The sequence below is a fragment of the Zonotrichia albicollis genome, chromosome 3 (genome assembly GCF_047830755.1).
Source record: "Zonotrichia albicollis isolate bZonAlb1 chromosome 3, bZonAlb1.hap1, whole genome shotgun sequence".
In the NCBI taxonomy this organism is placed as follows: domain Eukaryota; kingdom Metazoa; phylum Chordata; class Aves; order Passeriformes; family Passerellidae; genus Zonotrichia; species Zonotrichia albicollis.
The window spans coordinates 76,800,837-76,823,314 of record NC_133821.1 but is presented as its reverse complement, the minus strand read 5'-3'; the positions used below and the strand labels follow the sequence as shown (position 1 = coordinate 76,823,314).

Here is a 22,478-nt window from a genome sequence, read left to right as displayed (position 1 = left end):
CTACAAATGTTCTGCCTAGGAAAAAATAATCAAATGTGTTTACTTTCAAAGGTTCTCTGGAAGCAAGCTTAAGAATGAGGTAAGTGCTGTAATCTGTTTCCTTTTACTTGTTATAATACAAGTATTATGTGACCTGTGATTTCCTTCATATTTCTTTCTTTGAAAATTGCAACACTATTTTTCATTAAATTTTAGACTGCATAACCTTTTTTAACAAAGCTGAGTATTTGTTCCTCCAAATATTCAAAGAAAAATAAGGTTGGAAAACATCTTTTAGAGTTCCCATTGCAATCCAGTTAGCCATAACTGTATTTAAGCAAAGGACCAAGCTCTAGCTTTATTTTTTTTATATGTTACTTTTGCAGGAGGGCTTTTTCAGAATCTTGTATGCCTGACTGAAAGCTGAAAATAATTTTTTTTTTTAAATAAACTGAAATTTATGCCTCCTAGTCAGTATTGCCTTCTTCTATTTTTTGCTCTTCATGACATTTTGTTCTTATGCCTTTTGCTTGCTGGATGTGACAAACAGCAGCTTTGACTAACTTCATATCAGCCTTATAGCCTTCCACTGTACTTGTTCTGATTTTACTATCTTTAGAGCAAAATAAATCATAAAGTGTTGTAAATGGTGTGTTTCCAATTGCTATTGGAAATATCCCTTCTGATGAACCCTGCTTTGTTGGTTTTGGTTCTCCAGCCCCCCTCAAGTAGTCTACATTTTTATTACTGTATACTATGGTATAGTCCCTGTCGTTCTGGTCATATGAATAGTAGAAAATTATGGATTATTGTATATTAAAGGTTAAGGGTTGCTCACAGTATTTTTATATGGTGCTGAGTTCAATTGGCATGGAATATCCCGCATCCATATTATTATCTCCTGAATCTGCAAAAGGACATAGGGACATCTCTGCTACATTGCCACAAAAAATGTCTCTAATGTGCAGTACATGTTGAAATATGACTGGAGGTGTTTGGGATACTGCTAATTGGCACAGGCCAAAAGAATGCCAGAGGCCATTCTAAGTGATACTCTTCCAGTATTGCCTGGGAATGTTTCCTGACACCATTTAATTTACTAGACTAAATATACCTTCTGTGATCAACTGATACACAGCAAGCCTTTCACCTTTTTAATTTCCAGATAAGCAACTCCTAGCTGATAGCAGGCATTTTTATTTGCCCCTGAGAGTGTAGTTTTCCTCTATTGATTTTCATCCCCCTTATTACCATTATCTCAAAGCCATCCATGTCTTTCTACATGACCTCTTGGTCTTTCTCTGTTGATGATTTCATCAGCTCATGTCAACCAGTTTGATCTATGAAATGGTCAGTCACATCAGCCCCAAGTCTGATCTTTGGGAATTTTCACTTCGATCCCTTTTCAACCCAGTAGTTTCCTTGTCAACAGAACTTGTTAGCATTTCAGCCAGAGTCAGTTTCTTAAATATTTTTACATTCTTTTACTAATCCCCACTCTCACCAGCATAACTGATCATTTCCCATGGTGACACCATGTCAAGTATTTTAGTGAGGTTCAGATAGATTAGATCTGTTGCATTTTCCCTGTGCAGATAATTGGCTATCTTATCAAAAAAAGATAGTGATATGCCACAGGATATCCCCAACATATTCATGAACACTACTGAAGCATTCATTTGTTGAGAGTTTTGAGATGGAATATATTGGGTTCCATTGGTATAAATGAATGCATATTTTCTTCCATCTCTGATGTGGCATTGGCAGTCTGTCTTGGAATTGACAATCCCACAAATCTGTTTTGTAATCTGTCTTGTTTCTGACCCAAAGATCCTCTGTTCTCCCAGAAAAAAATGTTCACAGATAAGTTGGTGGAAATAAATGAGAAAGGTCACATCATTGTGAGTTCTTGATTGTCTAGCTCAATATTGTCTGAAATTTTTCAGGCAGGTCTTAAGAGAAAAAAAGTCTTTAATGGTCAAAACTGAATTATAATAATTTCAGTGTACTGAAATTTTGGCATTATATTTATATTAGTGTGAACATCCTTTTTCATTTGCTTGAAAGTACATGCAATTAGGTATTCCAAAAAGATTTACAACAATTGCATAAGGTGTAATTCTCAGTGGGAACTTAAAGACATTGAAAAGATATTAAAGCACTGATTGTCTAAATATACTGAGTAAATGGCATTTGAATGAACACTTATTGAGTGCCAGGGACACTGTTTACTTCTGGTATGTTTTATCACATTTTCTAGTATTCTCTCTGTAGGGGGAGATATCAGCAAATTCTTTTATCTAAACCAGTTAGTGCACCATTAGAGTCTGCATGGTTAATTAGGCAGATAATATTGCTGTCATTATCTTAATGTTAAATGGCCATTAGAAACAGATGGCATTAAATTGAAAGGGCAAGTGGCAGCAGGTTAAAATATTAAGCCTAGAACTGAGGCACAGTTAAATAAGTCCATTAGCAAGGTAAAAAACATTGCTGATTATCTTCTCTAAAACCTCCCACCAAAATCACTGCTTTTTTTTAAATGAACAAATCCCTTTTAATCAGAGCTTTTGATATATTTAATGGGTAATTGCATAATAAAATTAGAATTACTCCTGTAAAAAAAAATACCCTCCTTATTGCGTGATAGGCAATTATAACGCTATAGAAGTATTGACATGAAGAAGTATTAATGTTTCTAAATTTCTGCAATTTCTTTTACTTAGAGCTTTATGTGTAATTTAATAGTAGATAACACAGGCAAAATTCGTTTACATGATGTATGCTTTTGTTTTTTTGCTGTATGTTTTGTCAGACATATCACCCTATAAAAATGGGGCTATATTTATGTTGCATAAGTCAGTTACAGGTATGGTTTTCTGAATTTAGTATTTGAGAGAATTTCACTTGAAAATAGCCTCCAATTTATATGTCAACATTTACAGAAAAAAAGTCACATTTGCACACTTTTACACTATATGTTGCACTATATACCTACCATTCCCACTTCAGTGAAATTTACCTGTAGGTAAAGGGGCAGGAAAAGGTCACGTCCAGTTCCATTCAAATGCCTTATGCAAGATGATAAGTTTCATGCATTAGTACAGAAGGAGTCTGCATAGAAGTAGTAAGATTTTCCACAGGAATACACAGAAGGCCAGCTTGTAGCTCTGCACACTAACTTTACATAAGGACTGGTTAGGCTAAAATAGAATGAAGGGTTTAAGCCAAATGGTCTTTAGATTTGAATGCAGTCCTATGAGCATAACTACAGTTCAGCCAGTAAGAGCAGAACTGTAGCACAGATTGTATTTTCTTCTCTTGAGGATGAGGGTTTCACCTTAATCATAGCATTTGAGACCTGAAGAGTGTTCTGTGGAGGTTATATATAGACATATATTTAATAACCTTCCTGAGCTGGGGTCCAGATCTGGATAAGCATCAATAGTTTTGAAGGGTTATCTGAATGCAAGTATTGTGGAACCTTGAGAGACTCATTAAATTATATACAAGTTTAGCACGAATTTTTGGTTTCAGATGTAACAGTGTTAGCTATTTCAATGTTCCTGTTTTTTTCCTTCCTTTTCAGGGTGGTTTTACTCGTAAATATTCTCTGAGTTCCAAAACTGGAACACTCCTCCCAGAGTTTCCAAGTGCTCAACATCTTTTGCTTCAAGGGTGCATTTCTAAAGACAAGGTAAAAAGTGAGCTCCTTCTCCTCTGTCTAAGAGATCAAAAATTTGCCACAGAATGTTTCTTCATATCTTAGCCTTTGAGGTATTGACATGAAAGAGCCAGAAATGTCCATAATCAAACAGAGGTGACTGATTTATAGAGGGGGCAAACCTTTACTAACACCGATTAACCGGCTTTCCAATGGAAAGGTGGTTGAATTTTTTACCTATTAACTGACCCAGTATTTTACAAACTGATGGTATGTAAGACGGGGAGAGCAAAACAAACAAATAACTGAGAGTTGTATTCTTTACAAATGCCTTTGGATTTAAGGTAAATTTTGGTCTGATTAGAACAGAACAAATAATTCGCAACAAATAGATGAATTTTACTGTCTTTCATTAATTATTTGAAAAGCAGCTGAAAACCTGAACATGTTTGGGTTTGTTTTTAAATTCTTTAAATCATTCGATCAATACTAGGTATTACTTACCCTAAGGATAACTCCTCAGTTGGAAATACCTCTATGTTTTATGTCTTTGACTTTTTTACTGTGTGTTACATCTGTGTTGTTTCTTGTCCCCTTACGAGCTTACGTTGTGCTAAAAATTCTTTGACAGACATTTTGAACTTTTCAATTTAGTTTTCAGTGCTGGTGATAATGGTGACTGGTGATACATGTTATTTTGAGAGCCTCTCCTCCTAAGCTTGTTCTGAGAAAGTAGTGAAGCCTTGCATTCCTGTAGGGAGAAGCTAAACAAAAGGATTTCCATCTTAGCTGGAAATCTTATAATTCATAAAGAAAGTCCAAGAACTGATATACTTAGCAGTGTGCACGACCTGCTGCTATAGTCTCCATCAGTGAAGTGACACCTCTCATATAGACAGCATTCTCATTGAATTTGAATCGGACAAATGTTTGAGGTTCCTTGGAGACCCAACACAGCAGTATAAACAAACTGATTTTTACTGCTCCAACAATGGAGAAAAACTGGCAATTCATTCTCTCTTTGTTTTTGGCTCAGCAGCATTGTGCATGACTGTCTGGGAGCAGACTTGCCGAGTTATGAGGAGACTGTGGGAAAGATTAATTTCTGTGTATCCTGAATTTTCTTTCCTTGCTGCTCTTTTCTCATTTCTTGTTTTCTTATTTCCTGTTTTCTTTTCATACTGCCTTTTCCCTCCTTCAGCTTATCTGACCAAAGGTTATTAAAACTAAGATATTTAGGTACTCTGTTGAAGACAGCCCATACATGAAGTTTGATTCCTGCATTAAACTCTTAAGGAGTTGCTTGCAACTCAGATGTCTGGAGAGCCCATAAATACAGCAGTCTGCACTAAAATAGATGGATAATTCCTGCATTTAATATTTCTGGAGAGAACTTACCCAACTGTTATACTTCCATCAACTCCTTTCGAAAACAGTTCTTTCAAAATGCTCTTGAGTCTCACACTTTGCTATTGCTTTTCAAAGATACGTAGTTAAGGAAGCAGCTCTGAAAGTCAGAAAGGTCTGGTTTCAAAGAAATCTGCATCCTGAACCTATTGCAATAAGATGCAACCAGGATCATTTGAAATCTGATAGTGGTTTGCTGGAGAAGTCAATAAACTATAACAAACCTTCTGTGACTCAGGACAAAGAATGGTTTTGCTAGCCCTTTTCCTTCCTTAAATGAGTTTGCATATTTCTTATAATTTGCTACAATTTAAAAAAATTACTACTTCTTTTTTTTTTTTTTTTTTTTTTTTTTTTTTTTTTAATACGGAAACACTCCATTCAGATAAAGTAGCTTGATGAGATGAAAGGGAGTTCTGCTTTTAAAAGTTGAGTTCATGTGAGGCAGTGATTAAACTTTGACCAAATGACTGGCAGCTATTTTCTCATTTGTCCAGCTAGATGATGTTTCAGAACACTCACAGACGCCTATAGTAGCCTAATGATTAACTTGCACTGCTCTTTGGGATTAATCTTAGCTTCAGAAAGGTGAATTTACTTTACCATCTGACTGACTACTCTGGCTATTGCCTTACTTTATTATCCACATTTTCACAGTATATACAGGTTCAGATGCTACTGACCGCGGCATCAGTGCTTGACTTAAATAATGCCCTAAATAATGCTTGAATAATAATGATATAAAGCTGTTGATAAAGCCATAGATGAGTGATGTCCTCATCACTTCTGGATATAGAGGCTGTCTATCTGTAAATATGCATTGCAATACAGTTTATATTATGTGTTTAAATACTAGCTACACAAAGCAGAAACTTAGATCACCGTAGCAATAAAGATTTAAGAAACTCTGTTAAAGAAACTCTCTGTTTAATATTTCTTTCTTCCAAAACAGGTAGATACTCTTATCATGATGTACAAAACACACTGTCAGTGTGTCCTTGACAATGCAATTAATGGGAACTTTGAAGAGGTAAGGTTGTTTGAACACACACTCTTGGTACATATGGATGGGAAGTCAAGAAAGCATGATTTATGTCTATGAATCTGGTTCCTATTCCTTTAGATCCAGCATTTCCTATTACATTTTTGGCAAGGAATGCCTGACCATCTTCTTCCTCTGCTTGAAAATCCCATCATCATTGACATTTTCTGTGTCTGTGACTCAATACTGTATAAGGTAAGTTAAGCATTTAGCTACATGAATAATCTCACCCACAGCACAGATTCTGCATCTGTAAAAAGATAGAATGACAGGGTGACCTGACTGCTTTCTGCTGTAAATCAGCAAGGAAATAATTGAAATCAAGAAATAAAATGGGCACCTGTAAGAGCTGAACTCCAGTCTCAGCTCAGCTGAACACCTGTTGTGTGACCAAGGACAGCACAACAACAGTGAAACCTTGACATACTTGCTTGAGTGTAGCTAAAAGAAATGCTCATGTGCTCACTGACAAGGCTGACTAAGGTAATCCTGGATGAAAACTGAAGCCTTGTTTTCAGTGAAAATATTATTGCAATTTCTACCAGAAAAGAGAGTCTGTGGCAGATCTGTAGGGTGATTCCACATGCCAGTCTGCTGCTCACAGGTTATGTCAGGCCATGGTTTCATGCTACCAAGCTGGAACAATACTGGGTAAAGACATTCTTGCCCCTCCTACCAGCTGCCTTTCATTTCTGTTCTCTTGCTGCTACATGTACCAGCAAAACTGCTACACTCTAAACTGCTCTGGGTTTAAATAAAAAAAAAAAAATCAAGGGATACTTGTTTCGTGGAGCTTTTGTACCATATGAGTTCTTTGATCTAACTCATGGCATGACCGCATAAAAAGTTCAAACTAAGTGACCCTCAGGAGTGTTGCAAGGTCAGGAATAAATTATAGAGTGCTGGGGAAAAAAGAAAATGATGCCACCAAAGTTTCCTGAGTTTTCCATTTGGAAAGTCAGATCAGATGATTTAGTTGATGCAAAGTACTTTACATTTCTTTGATAGGACACGCCACAGAAATAGGGAAGGGTTCTCATGTAAGTGTCTCTCTAGCAGATTTCGTATCACATATTGATAAGAAGAAATAAGTATTGGTTTAACAGTAAACACCAACCAGTCAAAGCAAAAGACTTGACGTTTTTTAGCTCTAATGCCTTATTGTAATCTGTCTTTCTTTACTGCAGAAAAATATGGGGGAAGATTCAGAAAAGATGAAAATATATATTTCCTAGAAGCATAAAAAGCTGTAAAGTAAGAAGTGTTTTAGTTAGCATAGTAAAGTAAAGGTAATTAGCATCAAGAATCATAATTACTACCCAGGAGATGGGTCATTAAGCCTTATTTACTTGTAGAGGTTATAATGTACCTTGAGTTTATGAGGTTTTTCCTGCTCTAAATGTGTTGTCTCAATAGATTCAATATTAACTTTATTTATGATAGATTTAATGTGACAGAAGAAGAAATACTAGAGGATCATTAAATTATAAATTGAATAAGACTGAATTTCTCAGAAGTTCATAAATTTGCTATTTGCCTCTTCTTTGTCTCTCACTAATTTTTATCTATAATCATGTTAGATATTCTTTACATCTGACAGAAGGAATAAGGAATTACATTGGATTGTTATCAAACTATTTACATTAACAGAGAAAGGAGATTTCTTGAATATTGTCTAACAACTTTGTCCTCCATGGTAAAATTCCCTAGGGGGCATGCCAGATGGCACAGTTTTTTGCCAAAACTGTTCCACACCACACTTAGCTACAGAGAACTCTATGGCTGAACTCTGAATGCCTGCAATGCCATGTCCAGTGTGGTAGAAAGAAGAGTCAACAGCAAAGACTTGTGAGATATTTGAGTATCTGCTTTGCAGAGACGTGGTGATGCTAGAAAAGACAAAGTGTTTATGATCTCACTTCTGCTGGTTTCCCTTCTTTAAGACATGGGGGATAGCATGTCTTGTTTGATTTCTTTCTCATTTTACTGCTATGAATATACACAATAAGTATATGAATGTCTCTCATGTTCCTGTCTAATAGTGATTGGAAAAATACAGGCATATAAATATCTAGACAGTAGGTTGAATGGCTTTATTCTGTGTAAATTTTCTGCAATCTAAGTAGACAAGACAGACATGAATGAATGAATAAATGAATGGTCAGTGGAAGCATGATGTCATTTTCTGTTAACTTTTTGAAGGTTCTTACAGATGTACTCATCCCTGCAACAATGCAAGAAATGCCAGAAAGGTAGGTATTTGAAAATAATCACGGTACATTTTGATTTTTAGACATATTCCAGATAAATACCAGTAATTCTATATTCTAGAGAAATTTTCTCATTGTATTTATGCTCATTTTTAGAACACTAGAGTATGTATGGCAAAATAGTGTCAGCTCTGAGGGCAGCTATAGAGCAGCTTCAAATATTGAATAGCATTTTATTGTCCCAATTGGTCCACAGTTTTTCCCAGAGAAGGCATGTGTCAATATGTAGTCAATATATAGATCAGTGATTGGTCATTTCCTGTTTCTTTTGGTAACACCGTGAGGTGAGGAGGAATTTCCAGGTATGTTCAGAAGTCTGTTAGTCCTAGATTGAAACCCAATTATTTAAACTAATGCCACACAATTTTTATTGATGATTCTCTAAATCACTTTTTGTTTCCCTTATAGTTTACTGGCGGATATAAGAAGTTTTGCAAAAAACTGGGAACAGTGGGTTGCTTCCTCTTTGGAAAATCTACCAGAAAGCCTGATAGATAAGAAATTGCCTATTGCACGAAGATTTGTTTCCTCCCTGAAACGACAGACATCATTCCTACACCTAGCACAGGTAAACAGAATAAGATTATATATTAAAAAATGTGTCAGTTGTAGTCATTGTACCTTTCTGGCTATGAGATACAATGCATTATTTTTTCAAGGTTGACCTTCAGCCATGGAAGACTTGAATCTTATAGTTTTAACCATGAAATTAGAAAGTGACCATAAATAGATCTAATCAGAACTTCAAACTTTTGTACCAGAAAAGAGAGCAAGGAACATGGTTATAATGAACTGCCACCACAGGAACTATATTCAATAAAACGATAAAGTGGAATATTTGTGTATTTTGTTTAGTACCAAATTGGAAAAATACCAGATGATCCTTCTTGCCTAGCAAAGATTTGCTGCCTTGTCCATGGTGTTCTATTTCTATTTGAGTTTTGAGTGGAAAGAAGAAATGGGAATGACAGGTAGTTGGAGACTCCAAGGCTTTATTGTCAGGATACAGGTATCTGCAATTAGGAGTCACCTCCATGTGATGGTTTTGTAGATTATCCAAAAGGATACAATGCCTTTCAAGAAACTGCCTTCCGTGCTGGCATCTTGGGCATTGAGGTGGTAGTCCTCATGAATAACTGTAGGCACACCAGAGATTCATCTTGACCTGGTTTTGTCTTTCATAAATACAAAAACAGTATATAGGTGATCTTGTGAAGATAATCTCATAGGAAGCACACTAGAAGAGCATCAGGAGTCTAATGAAAGGGAAACATCTCATCTGATTTGTGATGATCATGCCCAGCCATGGCAATAAAACTAAACATAATAAGATTCTTCTCTGAGCAGTTTTTGGGTGCTCCCCAGGTGTGGGCCTCTACTGGTTTTGGCTGGCATAGAACTAATTTTGTTCATCATGGTATGGGTCTATATTTTGGATTTGTATTGGTAACTATTTATAATTCAGGGCTATTTTAGTTACTGCTGAGCAGTGTTTACACACAGCCAAGGTTTTTTCTGCTTCTTACACCACACTGCCAGCAAGTAAGTTGCAAGTAAGCAAGAAATTTGGAGGTGTACAAAAATTTAGCAGGGGACATAGCTGGGACAGCTGGCCCCAGCTGATCACAGGCATATTCCTTACCACAAATCAGCAATAAAACTGGGGGGAAGTTTGGCAGGGGACCTCTGCTCAGGGACCTGGCTGGGCATTGGTCAGTTGGTGGTGAGAAATTGTTTTAATTGTTATTCTTTGGTGTTTCTTTTAAACTTTTAAATTATTATTGTTGTTGTTATTTTTATTGTGTCTTTTTAAAAATATCAAACTGTTTTTAACATAACCAACAAATGTTGTTATTTTATTCTTTAATTCTCTCCCCCATTCCTTGGCAGGGTATGGAATGAGTGAGTGGCTGTGTGGTGCTTAGCTGCCAGCTGGGGCAGAACCACAACACGGTCTCAGCATTTTACCTTGCTTTCTCTTGCAGATTGCTCGGCCAGCTCTTTTTGATCAGCACGTGGTGAATTCCATGGTGTCGGATATTGAAAAAGTCGATTTGAATAGTATTGGTTCTCAGGCCCTCCTTGCAGTGTCAGGGAGCACAGACTCTGATGGGGAAGTTTACAGTGAATGTAAGTCTATGGTGATATATTTTTACCATTAAAAGTACATTCTTTCATTTCATGACACACCAGCCTACTTGGACTGACTGAAACAGGACACTCATAGACTCTGCTTTCTATAATCTAGTTCACAATAAATTTAACAGTAGATTAAGAAAACCAATTGATTGCCCTGGCATGTCCTACAAGAACAGAAGCTTGTGCTGAAAAGTTTTAAAGTCACAGATAGATGACTCTAAATGGTTGCTGAAAAATTCATTTACATGTCAGTTGCAAACCTCTTTTGAAACTTGGCCCTATCCTATGTGGGGATATTGAACAGATCAGTTCTTGAAAGTTTTGTCTGAAATTCCATTTCATTATGGCCTAGTGTAATGAATAATTGAGCTAGTTAACTTTTTTAAAATTAATCATATTTTCTTCTGAAAGTTGAGCTTTAAAAATATATGTAACCTTCTATTTAGTGTAGCAGCTATTTTCATACACAAAATAGAGAGAAGCATAAATTCTGAGGTAGTTGATTTTCATATACATTTTTGTAAAGTAAGTATAGTAATTTTCTCTGTTAAAAAGAGAACTTTGTCATAGGAGTCACGTTGATCAGAGTTTCAAGAGCTGAAAGGAATAGCAATGTGTTGTCCTGTAACTATTATTACTTTGATTATGAAAGTTTGTTCTCTTTAATAATTCACAATCCTATTCACATTTTCATTTGAGTTGCCCCTTTCCCATGTTTTGTGTAGTTATTTTTATATTTTACTCTTTGTCTTCTTTCACATTGGTTAAAAAAGAAAATAAGAAGAGAAATAGCTGGTCCTTCAGGCACTTTTTTGAAAATGGGAATTGAGGAAAATAAGTTTATATCCTATAGTGAGAAACTTTTAAAATATGAAGGAAACTGCAGATCTGTAATATTGCAGAGAAAGCTTTATTAACAAATGTAGTACTAGAAAGGTTTGCAAGATTGAATCCTCAAAGGATTGGAAAATGGAAAATACAATAATCTTTTTTTGCTTTTATTTTCTTATAAAATTTCATTGTCTTACAACCTGTGTCATTGTAATGCTTAAGTAATTAAAATGCATGTGTGTGGTGGATGTGTGTGTGCTTGCTTTGCTGGGGAATTACTTATTTCTTCACTGCTCTAATTCTTTGATTTTCCTTTCCATGCTACAATATTGTCATATGGCTGGTGAGTGGCTTTTTCTCATGTTCAGAATAGAGTGCAATGATATGTTCTCCTTTTTACATGGTAGATGACTCTATTACAGTGTTCCAAGAACTGAAGGACCTCCTAAAGAAGAATGCCACTGTGGAATCATTTATTGAATGGTTGGATACTGTGGTTGAGCAAAGGGTTATCAAGGTACCTTTCAAATGTTCTGCCTGACTCCAGACCAAATCCTACTCCCCTAACTCCTTTTGCAGTCCCACTGATTTTCCACAAGGAATTTTCATCTGTTCTCCTATCTCCTTTACTGTGACAGGGAAGTTTGTAATTTGGTGTCAGAGGTTCCTGTGATATTAGTCCAAATTAATCATGCTGAGCAGTGTTACATGTGTGGCAAACTAGGAGGCATTGTAGCTAAGACACCAAAGTCAGCACTTTCACAAACCGTATGTGATAGAAACCCTGTGGCTTTATGTGTGCCTGCAGAATCGCAGGGGGATTGCTCTGAGTAAGGTGAACAAAAGTTGTTCCTTAGAGAAGCAATTCTCTGTCCCATGGCATTTGGGTGGTACTGTGTGTGGTATAAGTTACTGCTAGCCTCCTGAAGGATTTCTACATTTCAGGATGGAAGATACAGTTTTGTAGCTTTGTAAGGTGCTTAACTCAGTAATTGATGGTTTTGATGGGATTCCCCTTCCCATGTCCAATTACCAAGATGCATTTTCACCACAAGTATTTTATATGCATGTAGTTATGTAGGGATTAATAAAGTGCAGCTCAGAACAAGAGAAAGGATTTTTTCTTACAGCTAAGTAAAATATATATACCCAATTTGTGATTCTAATTACTGTAAACTAGGAGAATAAGGTGTTACATATTGTTGGCTGATAGATGAACTTTGGTCTTCTCAACAGACTTTTTTAAACTGAAAATGCAGTATCTCATTCATCGTTTTAGGTAGGATCTTGATATGGATGGGTGCAAAAGGATGAGATAATACAATCAGCATCAACTGGCTGGCAGAAGAGAGACTGCCACTTGCAGGAAAACCATAGGCATGCCCTTTTTCCTTTCTTTGCCTGTTTTCCCAAATTTCAGTGGAGGCAGTGATAATTACTTTCTTTTTAAAGTACTCTGATTTTCCTAACAATTGCTGACACATGAGCAGCCCAGTGAGGGGCTTTGGATTACTCGGGGCAGCAGAGCCGAAGTCCTCACACACAGAGAAATCTCCCTAGGCAAAAAAAGTCCCATTGAAGCTGAGCAATCTCAATTAATTTTAGACTGGAATCTAAATTTCATTCCACAATTTAGAATACAATTTCTGATAAGCAAATCAGGCAGAAAAGGTGAAGCAATTTTCCATTCAGCATCTACTATGTGATACCATATTATTAAAGCTAATGGGTATGCTTCCTAGCATTGTTTTCATGTACTTTAGGGAAGAAGTACCAACAAGTTTTGATATGAAGCTAGGTCAACTTGAGCAGAAGCTAATAATTTACAGAACACATAATCCTTCCACTGCTGTTTGCCTTCTGTTCATGCTAAAGTGTGGCTACTGTCAAACTCACCCAACAGCTTCTTTCTGCCTGCTGTTTGAGAAAGTAACATGGGCATTCATGTTGCCACACGAACAAATTACTGCCAGAGCAAAGTGGCTGTATGAAATTAGCAGTATTAAAAGCATCACTTCGATCATCATGATGGTATCATACCATTCTGTAAGAGAAATTCTGACCAGTATTACACAGATTAAAGTACAAAGACTAATTTCTATTCCCCTTTTTTATGGAATAACAGTGCCAGAGGGTGGGACCTTCCTTCCTTCCTTCCTTCCTTCCTTCCTTCCTTCCTTCCTGCCTGCCTGCCTGCCTGCCTGCCTTCCTCACCTATGTAGTGGCAACAACTTGGCACCTTTAGTACTAGACTATGGAGTAATTTATGTCTCATCATGGCCCAAGCAGTGACCAGTTTGCTTCATCTGACATTGACAGACACCATTCTCTGATTGCCCTGGAAGGAGAGAAGGCTGCTGTTTTACCAAGTTAGGTCACAGAGCAGGGAGACAGTTTGAATCAGGCAGCTTGATTCACTCTGCCACATCAGCCTGAGTTAAGGAGTCCTTGAGGATATTCAGTTCTTCTCTCCTGCTGGCAGAAAGCAAGTGAGCATGCCTAACAGTATTTTACTGTTCTCTTTCAGGCAAGCAAGCAAAATGGGAGGTCTTTAAAGAAGAGAGCTCAGGACTTCCTTCTGAAATGGAGCTTTTTCGGTGCTCGAGTCATGCATAACCTAACTCTAAACAATGCATCAAGTTTTGGTACCTGAGCTTTATAAAAACAGTCATATTTTGTACATATATTTTAAGCACTTACCAGCTTTCCACTGTTTCCTATTCTGAGGAACACATCCTAATCTAAAAATTCTTTGATCAAAGCCACAAATACTGTTTGATGTATTTTTCAAACTAATATTTCACAGTAATGCTAGCAATATTTTTTGCTGGTAACCTGTGTCATGAGGTTGTTTGTAAATGGTACTTTTCTTTTGACTTGCTGTTTTGATACTGCTTTGATAGTTAAGCGATAGAAGCTTTGTTTTAATATGGTAATGACTGCGTATCTCAGTATAAGAGACAAAAAATTTAAATTATTGTTTTCACCTGCAGATCAGTTTATTTAAAAAAATAGTGTTGTATGTAAGTTCTTGTGCATGATATCTTTTAATAAAAGCGAAATAAATTTGGAAAGTCACCACACACTTAATTCTGGAATCACCAGATGATCGATTTAAGAATTTGTGGCTTTTAAAAATTAAGGGTCACACATCCATCTTTAGGAATTTTTGGAAACACTCAGAAAGAACCTTATACAAGAGAGAAGATGGCAGAACAAGTGAAACAAACTCTAGTATGTTTCATCATAGGTACATTGTTATCTAAAATTCAGAGGGTATTTTAAATTACTGGATGGCCACATACATTTTTTAAATGTGATATATCCTTGAAATAAGGTCAAAGACTTTATCAGTTATTGTCTGGTTATTTAACACAAGGCAAACAGAAATAGAGCAGAGGCATTCTAGCAGACTTCAGCCTTATCTAGTTCCACTGTGTGCTCTCTTCAAGTATAAAGCATGTCTCACTTTCATCAGTATTTTTCTTTGATGTAATTAGTGGTCAAATAGCCTACAGGACAGTAAACAATTGAGATAGGTGGGCCAGTGCAAAGAGAGATTAGAGCTAGAAGTTAGGCACTATTCCATGTTGGTCTTGCCAGGTCATTTAAAGTCCACAATTATTTGTTTGTTTCACTGGCTTCTTGTGGAGTGGTGAGAGATGGTCACAAAGATAACTCAGCTACTCTCTCTCTTTCTCCTCCAAAAGGTTCCTTTCATTTGATCCGCATGTTACTAGATGAGTACATCCTGCTTGCCATGGAGACACAGTTCAATAATGACAAAGAACAAGAGCTCCAGAATCTACTGGACAAATACATGAAGAATTTAGGTAACTAGAGCTTGCTTCTTTTGCCTGTACTCCGATATGTTTAGAAATTGATGTATTTGTTTAAGCAGAAGCAAGTTTACTGTGTTCTGCTGAAGGTGTGGTTATGTGCAACATTGTCAAATTCACCTGAGAAGTTTGTGATCATTCACTCCGCAATTCATTCTCACCTTCCTACCACAGTTCACTTAATAACATTCAATTGGAATGTCAATACTAAGTATCACTGAAGTTATCTTGGATACAGCAAAGACTTACATCCGAAGGGCCATGAACTGAAGTGTGAAAAGAAGTATAAGTAGCAGAAAGGACAGGAATTCCTAGTTCAGTTTTTCCCCAAAGCTTAAATATGTAATTACAACTTGAACCAGGGATCTATTAAATGTTACCAGAGTGCAAATATCCTTTCAACGTTGAAACACAAGTTTGAAGCCTTATTTACCATGTAATTGAAGTATTACTACATGGAAGAAAAATAAAATTATTTGTAAACAGTATCCTTAGCATTTTCCATCTACCAGGGTTCTTCAAAGTTAGGCAGTTTGAAATTATATGTTCCAGGTCCTTTGCTATAAAAAGAATGAAGATTGATTTGAATCAAGTTTTGGTCCAAGTTAATCATTAAAAATCCATTGAAACGTCAGAAACTTGCAGAATTATTTTTATTGGCATTAGCACTGGCAGTCAATCCTTAACTTTTTGGTCGTTGCTACTCTAAATCTGCACTTCACTACAGCAAACATGCATAGAATTTGGCTGACAGTAAATGCTGCACTTCTTTCAATTCAGCCTCCAGAAGAAAAACTTGGCCTGTGTGACAGTTGCCTTATCCTTTTCTGTTTAGGTGAAGTACTTGAAACCATAAGGTAGAATCATGGTTTCCTCTGAAGAACAGCAAAACTGACTTTATCAATAGTCTGCAAAAAGCTGAAGAGCTCTTGAGTATAACAATTACTTTTCTCTAGATATCAATAGGAAAAGAGAGTTCAGGCATTCTAAAGTTGCCATTGTAAGTTCTTCAGGATGAAATGTCCATCCTGATTCACTCCTAATGCACTTTATTTGACTTCCTTGTTAACATTTACTTCAAGGGAATAAATCTATTCGTACTTTCGATACGATGTCTTCAGTAAGGAGCTGAAACTGTGTGATGTAGATCTGTGGTCAGGGAAAATGATACAAACAGAACTTGTGTGCAGTGAGGATACATAACAGCCAACAAGGGTTTTCATTTGCCCTTCCAGATGCAAGCAAAGCCACCTTCACTGCATCACCAAGCTCCTGCTTCCTAGCAAATCGCAACAAAGCCGCTCCTCTGCCCAGTGACACCTCAGTCAAAAACGAGTGCCTAGGAGAGCAAACCTATGTGTCCTTGTCAGCTGGCCAGCCCAGCAGTGCACCTTCTGGCCTCAACCCCTTCACCACAGGAGATGAAGAAAGTATGCAGCTGACAGGTGTGTATCAACTCTTCCAGCTTCTCCTTCCCTAATTTGATTGTTAGTCTTTCAGTTAGTGGTAACATGTTGCTGTAGGAGGAACAGTGACCACATGCATTTATGAAGACCTCCAGTAAACAACATTTCATGGATTGACCTTGTGTGGTGATTTACAGAAGTCAGCAATTGTAATTACCCTGCCAGTAATAGTTCCTCTTGGAAAAATGGTAAAACTATCTTAGAACTCTTGGCTTGGTGAGGTTGTTGTGAATAGAGGATGAGTAGTAAACCTGGTGCACGTAAGGAGGGTAACTACTGGGTATTTCCACTTAATGTGACTCTTCAAAGCTGGAAAGTGAAAGAGAGAAGTTTCATACTCTGAAGCCATGAAATAAAAGTTATGAATTATATAGGTGGGGGGCAGTGCATATTTTCTGTAAAGGTTTCAAATGATAATCTGCACTTCATTAGATGGTTTGTGTCTTAACAGCTGTACTGAGGTATAGGCACTAATCACAGTTAATGTTTATTTATTCCAGATCAAATGGAGCTGTCTCAGAGCGCAGGTCACCTCATGACTCCCCCCATTTCACCAGCCATGGCCAGCCGAGGAAGTGTGATCAACCAGGGGCCAATGGCTGTGAGACCTCCCAGTGTAGGTCCCATGCTATCGACACATTCACAGTGCTCTTCCTACTCAGAACCCCTTTATCAGACTCTGCCACAGACCAATCAGAATTACTATGGAAACAATTCCAATTACCAGGCTATGTTCAGGACACAGGCCCATTCCACTTCAGGAGTTTACGACCACAGAGCAGAGCCCAGCCGATTCAATGCTTTGAGTGAACAGCAGTTCTCCAGAGACTACTTCAGCAACAGTTGTGCTGTGTCTCCCTACAATGCCAGATCCCCTTCCAGCTATGGTCCCTCCAACATGTCTCAGGACACACACAATATGCAGTTTCTGAATAGTGGGAGTTTCAATTTCTTGAACAACTCAGTGTCTACATGTCCAGGAGCAGCTTATCCTGCTAACGCTTCCAATGGTATTAATACATATTTTCTTTTTCCTTTTGTTTCTCTTTCATTGCTGGAGTAAAACACTTTTTCTCTGCCTTTTTTTTTTTCCTGTGGAAGATGTATTTCAGCTTTTATTTTTACATTCCTGTTTTTCACTTCTCTGATAACACACAGAGATTGTAAAGCATCTTAATAAGCTACTTAAGGGTTTATTTTCTTCTGGTGAGTCCTCAGTTGACCTCAAATGCATCTGCTGCCCTATGTAATCTTCCTTTGGTATCATCACCAAATTTTGCTCAAAGGAAGAAAAACCAGGATGATCTTATTGTTTAACAATCTCTTGAAAAGCCCCCAAATTTGCTGTGAAACAGAGCAGACACAAGGTAGCTTACCTCAGGGATCAGCATAATGGATCATTTGAGTTGCAGGGGTAAAAAGAAGTATAAAAATGTGCACTAGCAATAGTTTGGGACTTTGTCCCTCTCATTTCTCATACTTCAAATGTAAAATTACTGCTTCAGAGGTATAGTCAGCAAAACACCTCCCTCTTCTGGAGGAAATGCAGAGTGGAAATGTTACTTTCATATGGATTTGTCTATGCAGGGAGTACATACTACCCTGCAGATTTTCTTTCCATGTATGCTTTCCTTCATCATAAGCTTCAGAAGGAAGCACTGAACTGTGCTTATGACTCCCCATGGTGTCTCTTAAGGCCAATGATTGCAGGCTGTGTTTGACTCCGGACTTACAAGGAAAGAAACTGAAGACATGACTGAACCCTTATCATATTTTGGTTTCCTTGTTACCACCTCTCTTTTGGGTCATCTTTATATATGCTGCTTATTTTCCTGAACTGTGTGTGTATATATTTGTATATATACACACATATGTATATGTGTATATGTGTGTGTATGTGTGTATATAAATAATCTTATTGTGAAGAGCTTCATCCAGTAACAAGTACTATTTTTCCAAGGTTATCACAGGCTCATACACTACCCAGTAGTTTCATTCATCTTCTTTTTTTTCAATCTTCAATTAGGATATTATGGAAACAGCATAAACTATTCAGAATCTCACAGACTTGGAACAATGGTGGACCAACACGTTTCTGTAATCAGCAGTGTCAGCAGCATTCGGCCTCTGCCATCCTACAGTGATGTACATGATCCACTGAATATCTTGGATGACAGCAGGAGAAAACAAACAGGCTCCTACTACTCAGAGTCCTCACCTTCTATTGTCTGCCGGACCCCTATGCGTAAGTACAGCCAACAACTGAGGAGCAGCTGTGAACTTTTAGTATCCTATCAAATGCTGAGTGTTTAACTGCAGCTCACATACACAGTATATTAAATGCAACATAGAGATGAAGCAGCTTGGTACTTAGGATGTGTTTTCCTTAAAACTGAGTTTAATAAATTTGCTTTGAGGTCTATAATCCATTGTCCAGGAGCAGTGGAATGATTGGCCTGGGTTGCACAAAAACGTGTATTCGGAAGTGCTTTCTGATTGTTTAGTAAACCAAAAATAGACTGGGCTTTTCTAGGGTCTCTTGGAGATGCTCACTGTCAAACAGATCAAATGAATCCTGGGTCAGGGGTGTCTCAGTATATACTTCCTGTGCTCTGGTCCTCCATTCTATGCTTCAACTGTGTAAATAGGCAAAGCTCCCACTGACAGTGAATTTTAGGCAGAAATATCCAATGCCAAAGGGTTTATTTTGGTATATGCCTTAAACAAATAGCAGCCAAGTTTGGTCATTCCAAAAAGGGTTGCATGAAAGATATGAACTAGAACACTTTATTTTTACACAAGATTACATTTTCCTACTGCTTACCTGTTAATCCTGCACAGAACATCAGACATTTCTATCCTTCAGATGATGTGCCTGGTAGATAGGAGTTTCCATCAAATGAAACTGGATTGTGATTTCTGTTAATTCCAATAAACTGAAAACTTGCAGTGATGGTGACCTTTTTCCCCCACAGCTTCAAACTTGCAAACCACATCTTCGTCACAGTGTATGTATGGAACATCTGGTCAGTTCCCTTCCCAGGAAAATCTGGAGGTCCATGCCCCACCAAACAGAGATATGGTACCATCTTTACCACCAATCAACACTGTCTTCATGGGAGCAGCTGCTGGAGGAACCTAACTGAGAGAGACATATCTGTGCCCTAAGCTTACTTTCCAATCCTGGACATTAAGGCTATGATGATAGTCGCCTCCCAAGTTGGTGGAAGATAAAAGTAGTACATATAGTGTTAAAGAAGCCATTTTAGCAATGTTATCAGCCCTCCACACACAGAAAATAACTATATTTAGATTGGGTCCTGCTTATGAATCTCTCAGGATTGTTCTCACCATTACAGCTCTTCGGTCAGAAATTCAGGGTAAGCAGAAAGAGACAGCGATTCTTGCATGCAAGAATAAGTTGTAAAGAAATTATTACATATATTCCTAATTTATTAAAAATGCTATTTTAGTCTTTCACTTTTATCTTTTTTTATATATATAAAATGTTTATTTAATGCCTGTGTTGCTCATTATTTATTAGGACCACAGAGTAACTGTTTACTTTCTCATGTTTGACAGATTGTCAAATGTATGTATCCTACCTCCTATGGAAATGTTTACAAGGTCAGTTTTTACTGTTTTAAATGAAACTAACCAAACTCTAAAGTTTTTTACTGTTGTGCTTTGGAAAGTCAATTTCAAATGTTTAGTGCCTACTTGTGTAAGTGAAAGTCCTCAGGAAATAAATAAAACATGTTATGGAAATTTTATTTCTTTTCCTCTTACAATAAAACCAACAAAATATGCAAATATCATAAGCTGAGTAACTGCAGTAGCCTGCTACTGTAGCTGGATAACTGAAGGACATGAAATTATGCCACTACATGTCATGAGAGTTCAGAATTACCTCTGGTATGAGCCCAAATTTTTTTCTGATGGAAATCCATAAAAATAGGTTCATCAGCTTTCACTGATTTAGGGAAACTGTGTAAACTGAAACTAAATAATAAAGATTATTATAAAATTTTTCAACACTTCAATAGCTATTTTAATTTTTAAAAGTGCTTTATAGATGCCATGATAAACTGTGCACAAACGCACATTTGTTCATGTTTCTGGAGAAGCCAAAAATATTCGCTAGTGGTGTTAGAGAGGGCAGAGAATGCACAAAACAAATTTATTGCTATTCATTAATGAAATAGCAGGTGTTGTTTTATGCTCAGATTATCCCAACACCAGATTCAGGTTTGGATTTAAATCCACTCCCATTCAGTCCATTATATATATGCTGAATACTGTGGAATTGAAGAAAAGTGCATTTTTGGTGGAGGAAAATGGATGATATCAGGATGCAGCTTTTCTTTCTAATTCTGTAAAACTTCCTTCAGTATCTTTCTATCATGAGAAATCTGCAAAAAAGCAATCAAAAACATTGACTGGATTAGGTTGTGAATAACTCTGGATATGAAACACTTTATGTAGAAAAAAGACACCATAGTTCAGTAATTGAGAAGTGGAAGACTGCAGCTCCACTGCTTCCTAATTCAGGATGAAGACTTAGGCTGTGATCAAAAGTACCATAATGGTGCAAGAAAGCTTTGGTTTCTATACAAATTCACAATGAGATGTAATGGTAACACAGATTGTTCAATATTTACTGGACAAAACTTTGTAGCAAATGAAGTAAGTACTGCAAAAGAGTTCTTTCTTCATGACTGTTCGGGATGTATTTTTTCCTAAAATTGGTCCTATAAAAGTCAGGTTCCCTCCCTATGTATGCAGGTAACCTCCATAGTCAGTGACAGGAGAGGAGATACCTCCTGTTCCAAGCAGTTAAGATGGGAAGGGGAGTACAAAGGTAAGGGATATGCCACTAAGGATATGCCACTACCCTGAGATCCTTGGCTCCCTCAGCTAACCAGTGACATGGCACAAATAATTGATTTAAGGTCAAAACTTCCAGGTTGTTGAATGTACATGAGGGGAATATGTTGAATTTAGAGAAAGTAGGCAATCGCTAATAGACAGGCTCTTAGTCCATTAGGCTCTACATAAAAAGAACTCTGTGTACATAATTTCTCAAATAGGATATGGGATTTATATGCACCATTTCCAGTAATTTTCTTGTTATGTGAACCATTTTGCACTGGGGTTTGTTGGGGTTGTTTTGGTTCCTCCCCCTACCACCCATAAATTACTGTGTCTGCACGTCATCTGAGATAAGATATGATCATATGTCATTAAATGTGCAGATTGTCCAGAAGTGTGCAGAACACAAAGTTGCATTAAGTATCACACTGTTGGAAATTGCAGTTCATTGTCAAGAGCAAAGAGCAATTACAGTATTGTAATATTCAAATAGCCAGTTGAGAGAATTCTCTCATTGTGCTGCAGAACAAAACAAACCCATCATAATTGTAACTAGCAAAACCAAATGAGAAATTTCCATTTTATGACCCATTAGTTCAATCAAATAAATGATTTGATTCATTCAGTACATTTTGTGTGTATAAAATGAAATAACTCATAGCTTTTGTGAACAGGAAGATTATTATCTTTTGTGTTGTAACAGCCTTACAGTAAATTATATGAAGAATTAATGAAGTCACTGTTTGGTGGTTTTGTATTAGTAAGTTCAGTTGCATTTCTGTGGATGCATTAATACATTGGTTTTAATATATACATGCCTGGAAATCTCTGTTAAAGATTGTACAATCAGTGTCAAATGAATCTTGCCTAAAGGAAAAAACAAAACTTTTTTTTTTTTTTGAGAAAGAAATATGAAAAATTAAATCCTTTTGATCTATTTGTCGGTAGCAATTACTCCGAACTAGTGCT

General features: G+C 37.0%; 1 protein-coding gene across 1 annotated transcript in view; it reads left to right on the top strand.

Annotated features, from left to right (window-relative positions):
* The window catches only part of RFX6 (regulatory factor X6), a 35,343-nt gene extending 13,135 nt beyond the window's left edge, over positions 1-22,208 (top strand). The window contains exons 6-19 of the mRNA XM_014269608.3: positions 52-79; positions 3,569-3,676; positions 6,003-6,080; positions 6,174-6,287; positions 8,295-8,344; positions 8,771-8,930; positions 10,348-10,492; positions 11,740-11,849; positions 13,860-13,977; positions 15,043-15,165; positions 16,407-16,616; positions 17,138-17,647; positions 18,664-18,882; positions 19,613-22,208. Coding sequence (XP_014125083.1) covers positions 52-79; positions 3,569-3,676; positions 6,003-6,080; positions 6,174-6,287; positions 8,295-8,344; positions 8,771-8,930; positions 10,348-10,492; positions 11,740-11,849; positions 13,860-13,977; positions 15,043-15,165; positions 16,407-16,616; positions 17,138-17,647; positions 18,664-18,882; positions 19,613-19,779 — 2,140 coding nt within the window. The 3' untranslated portion in view covers positions 19,780-22,208. The remainder of the gene's footprint in view (positions 1-51; positions 80-3,568; positions 3,677-6,002; positions 6,081-6,173; positions 6,288-8,294; positions 8,345-8,770; positions 8,931-10,347; positions 10,493-11,739; positions 11,850-13,859; positions 13,978-15,042; positions 15,166-16,406; positions 16,617-17,137; positions 17,648-18,663; positions 18,883-19,612) is intronic.
* The last annotated feature ends 270 nt before the right edge of the window (positions 22,209-22,478 follow it).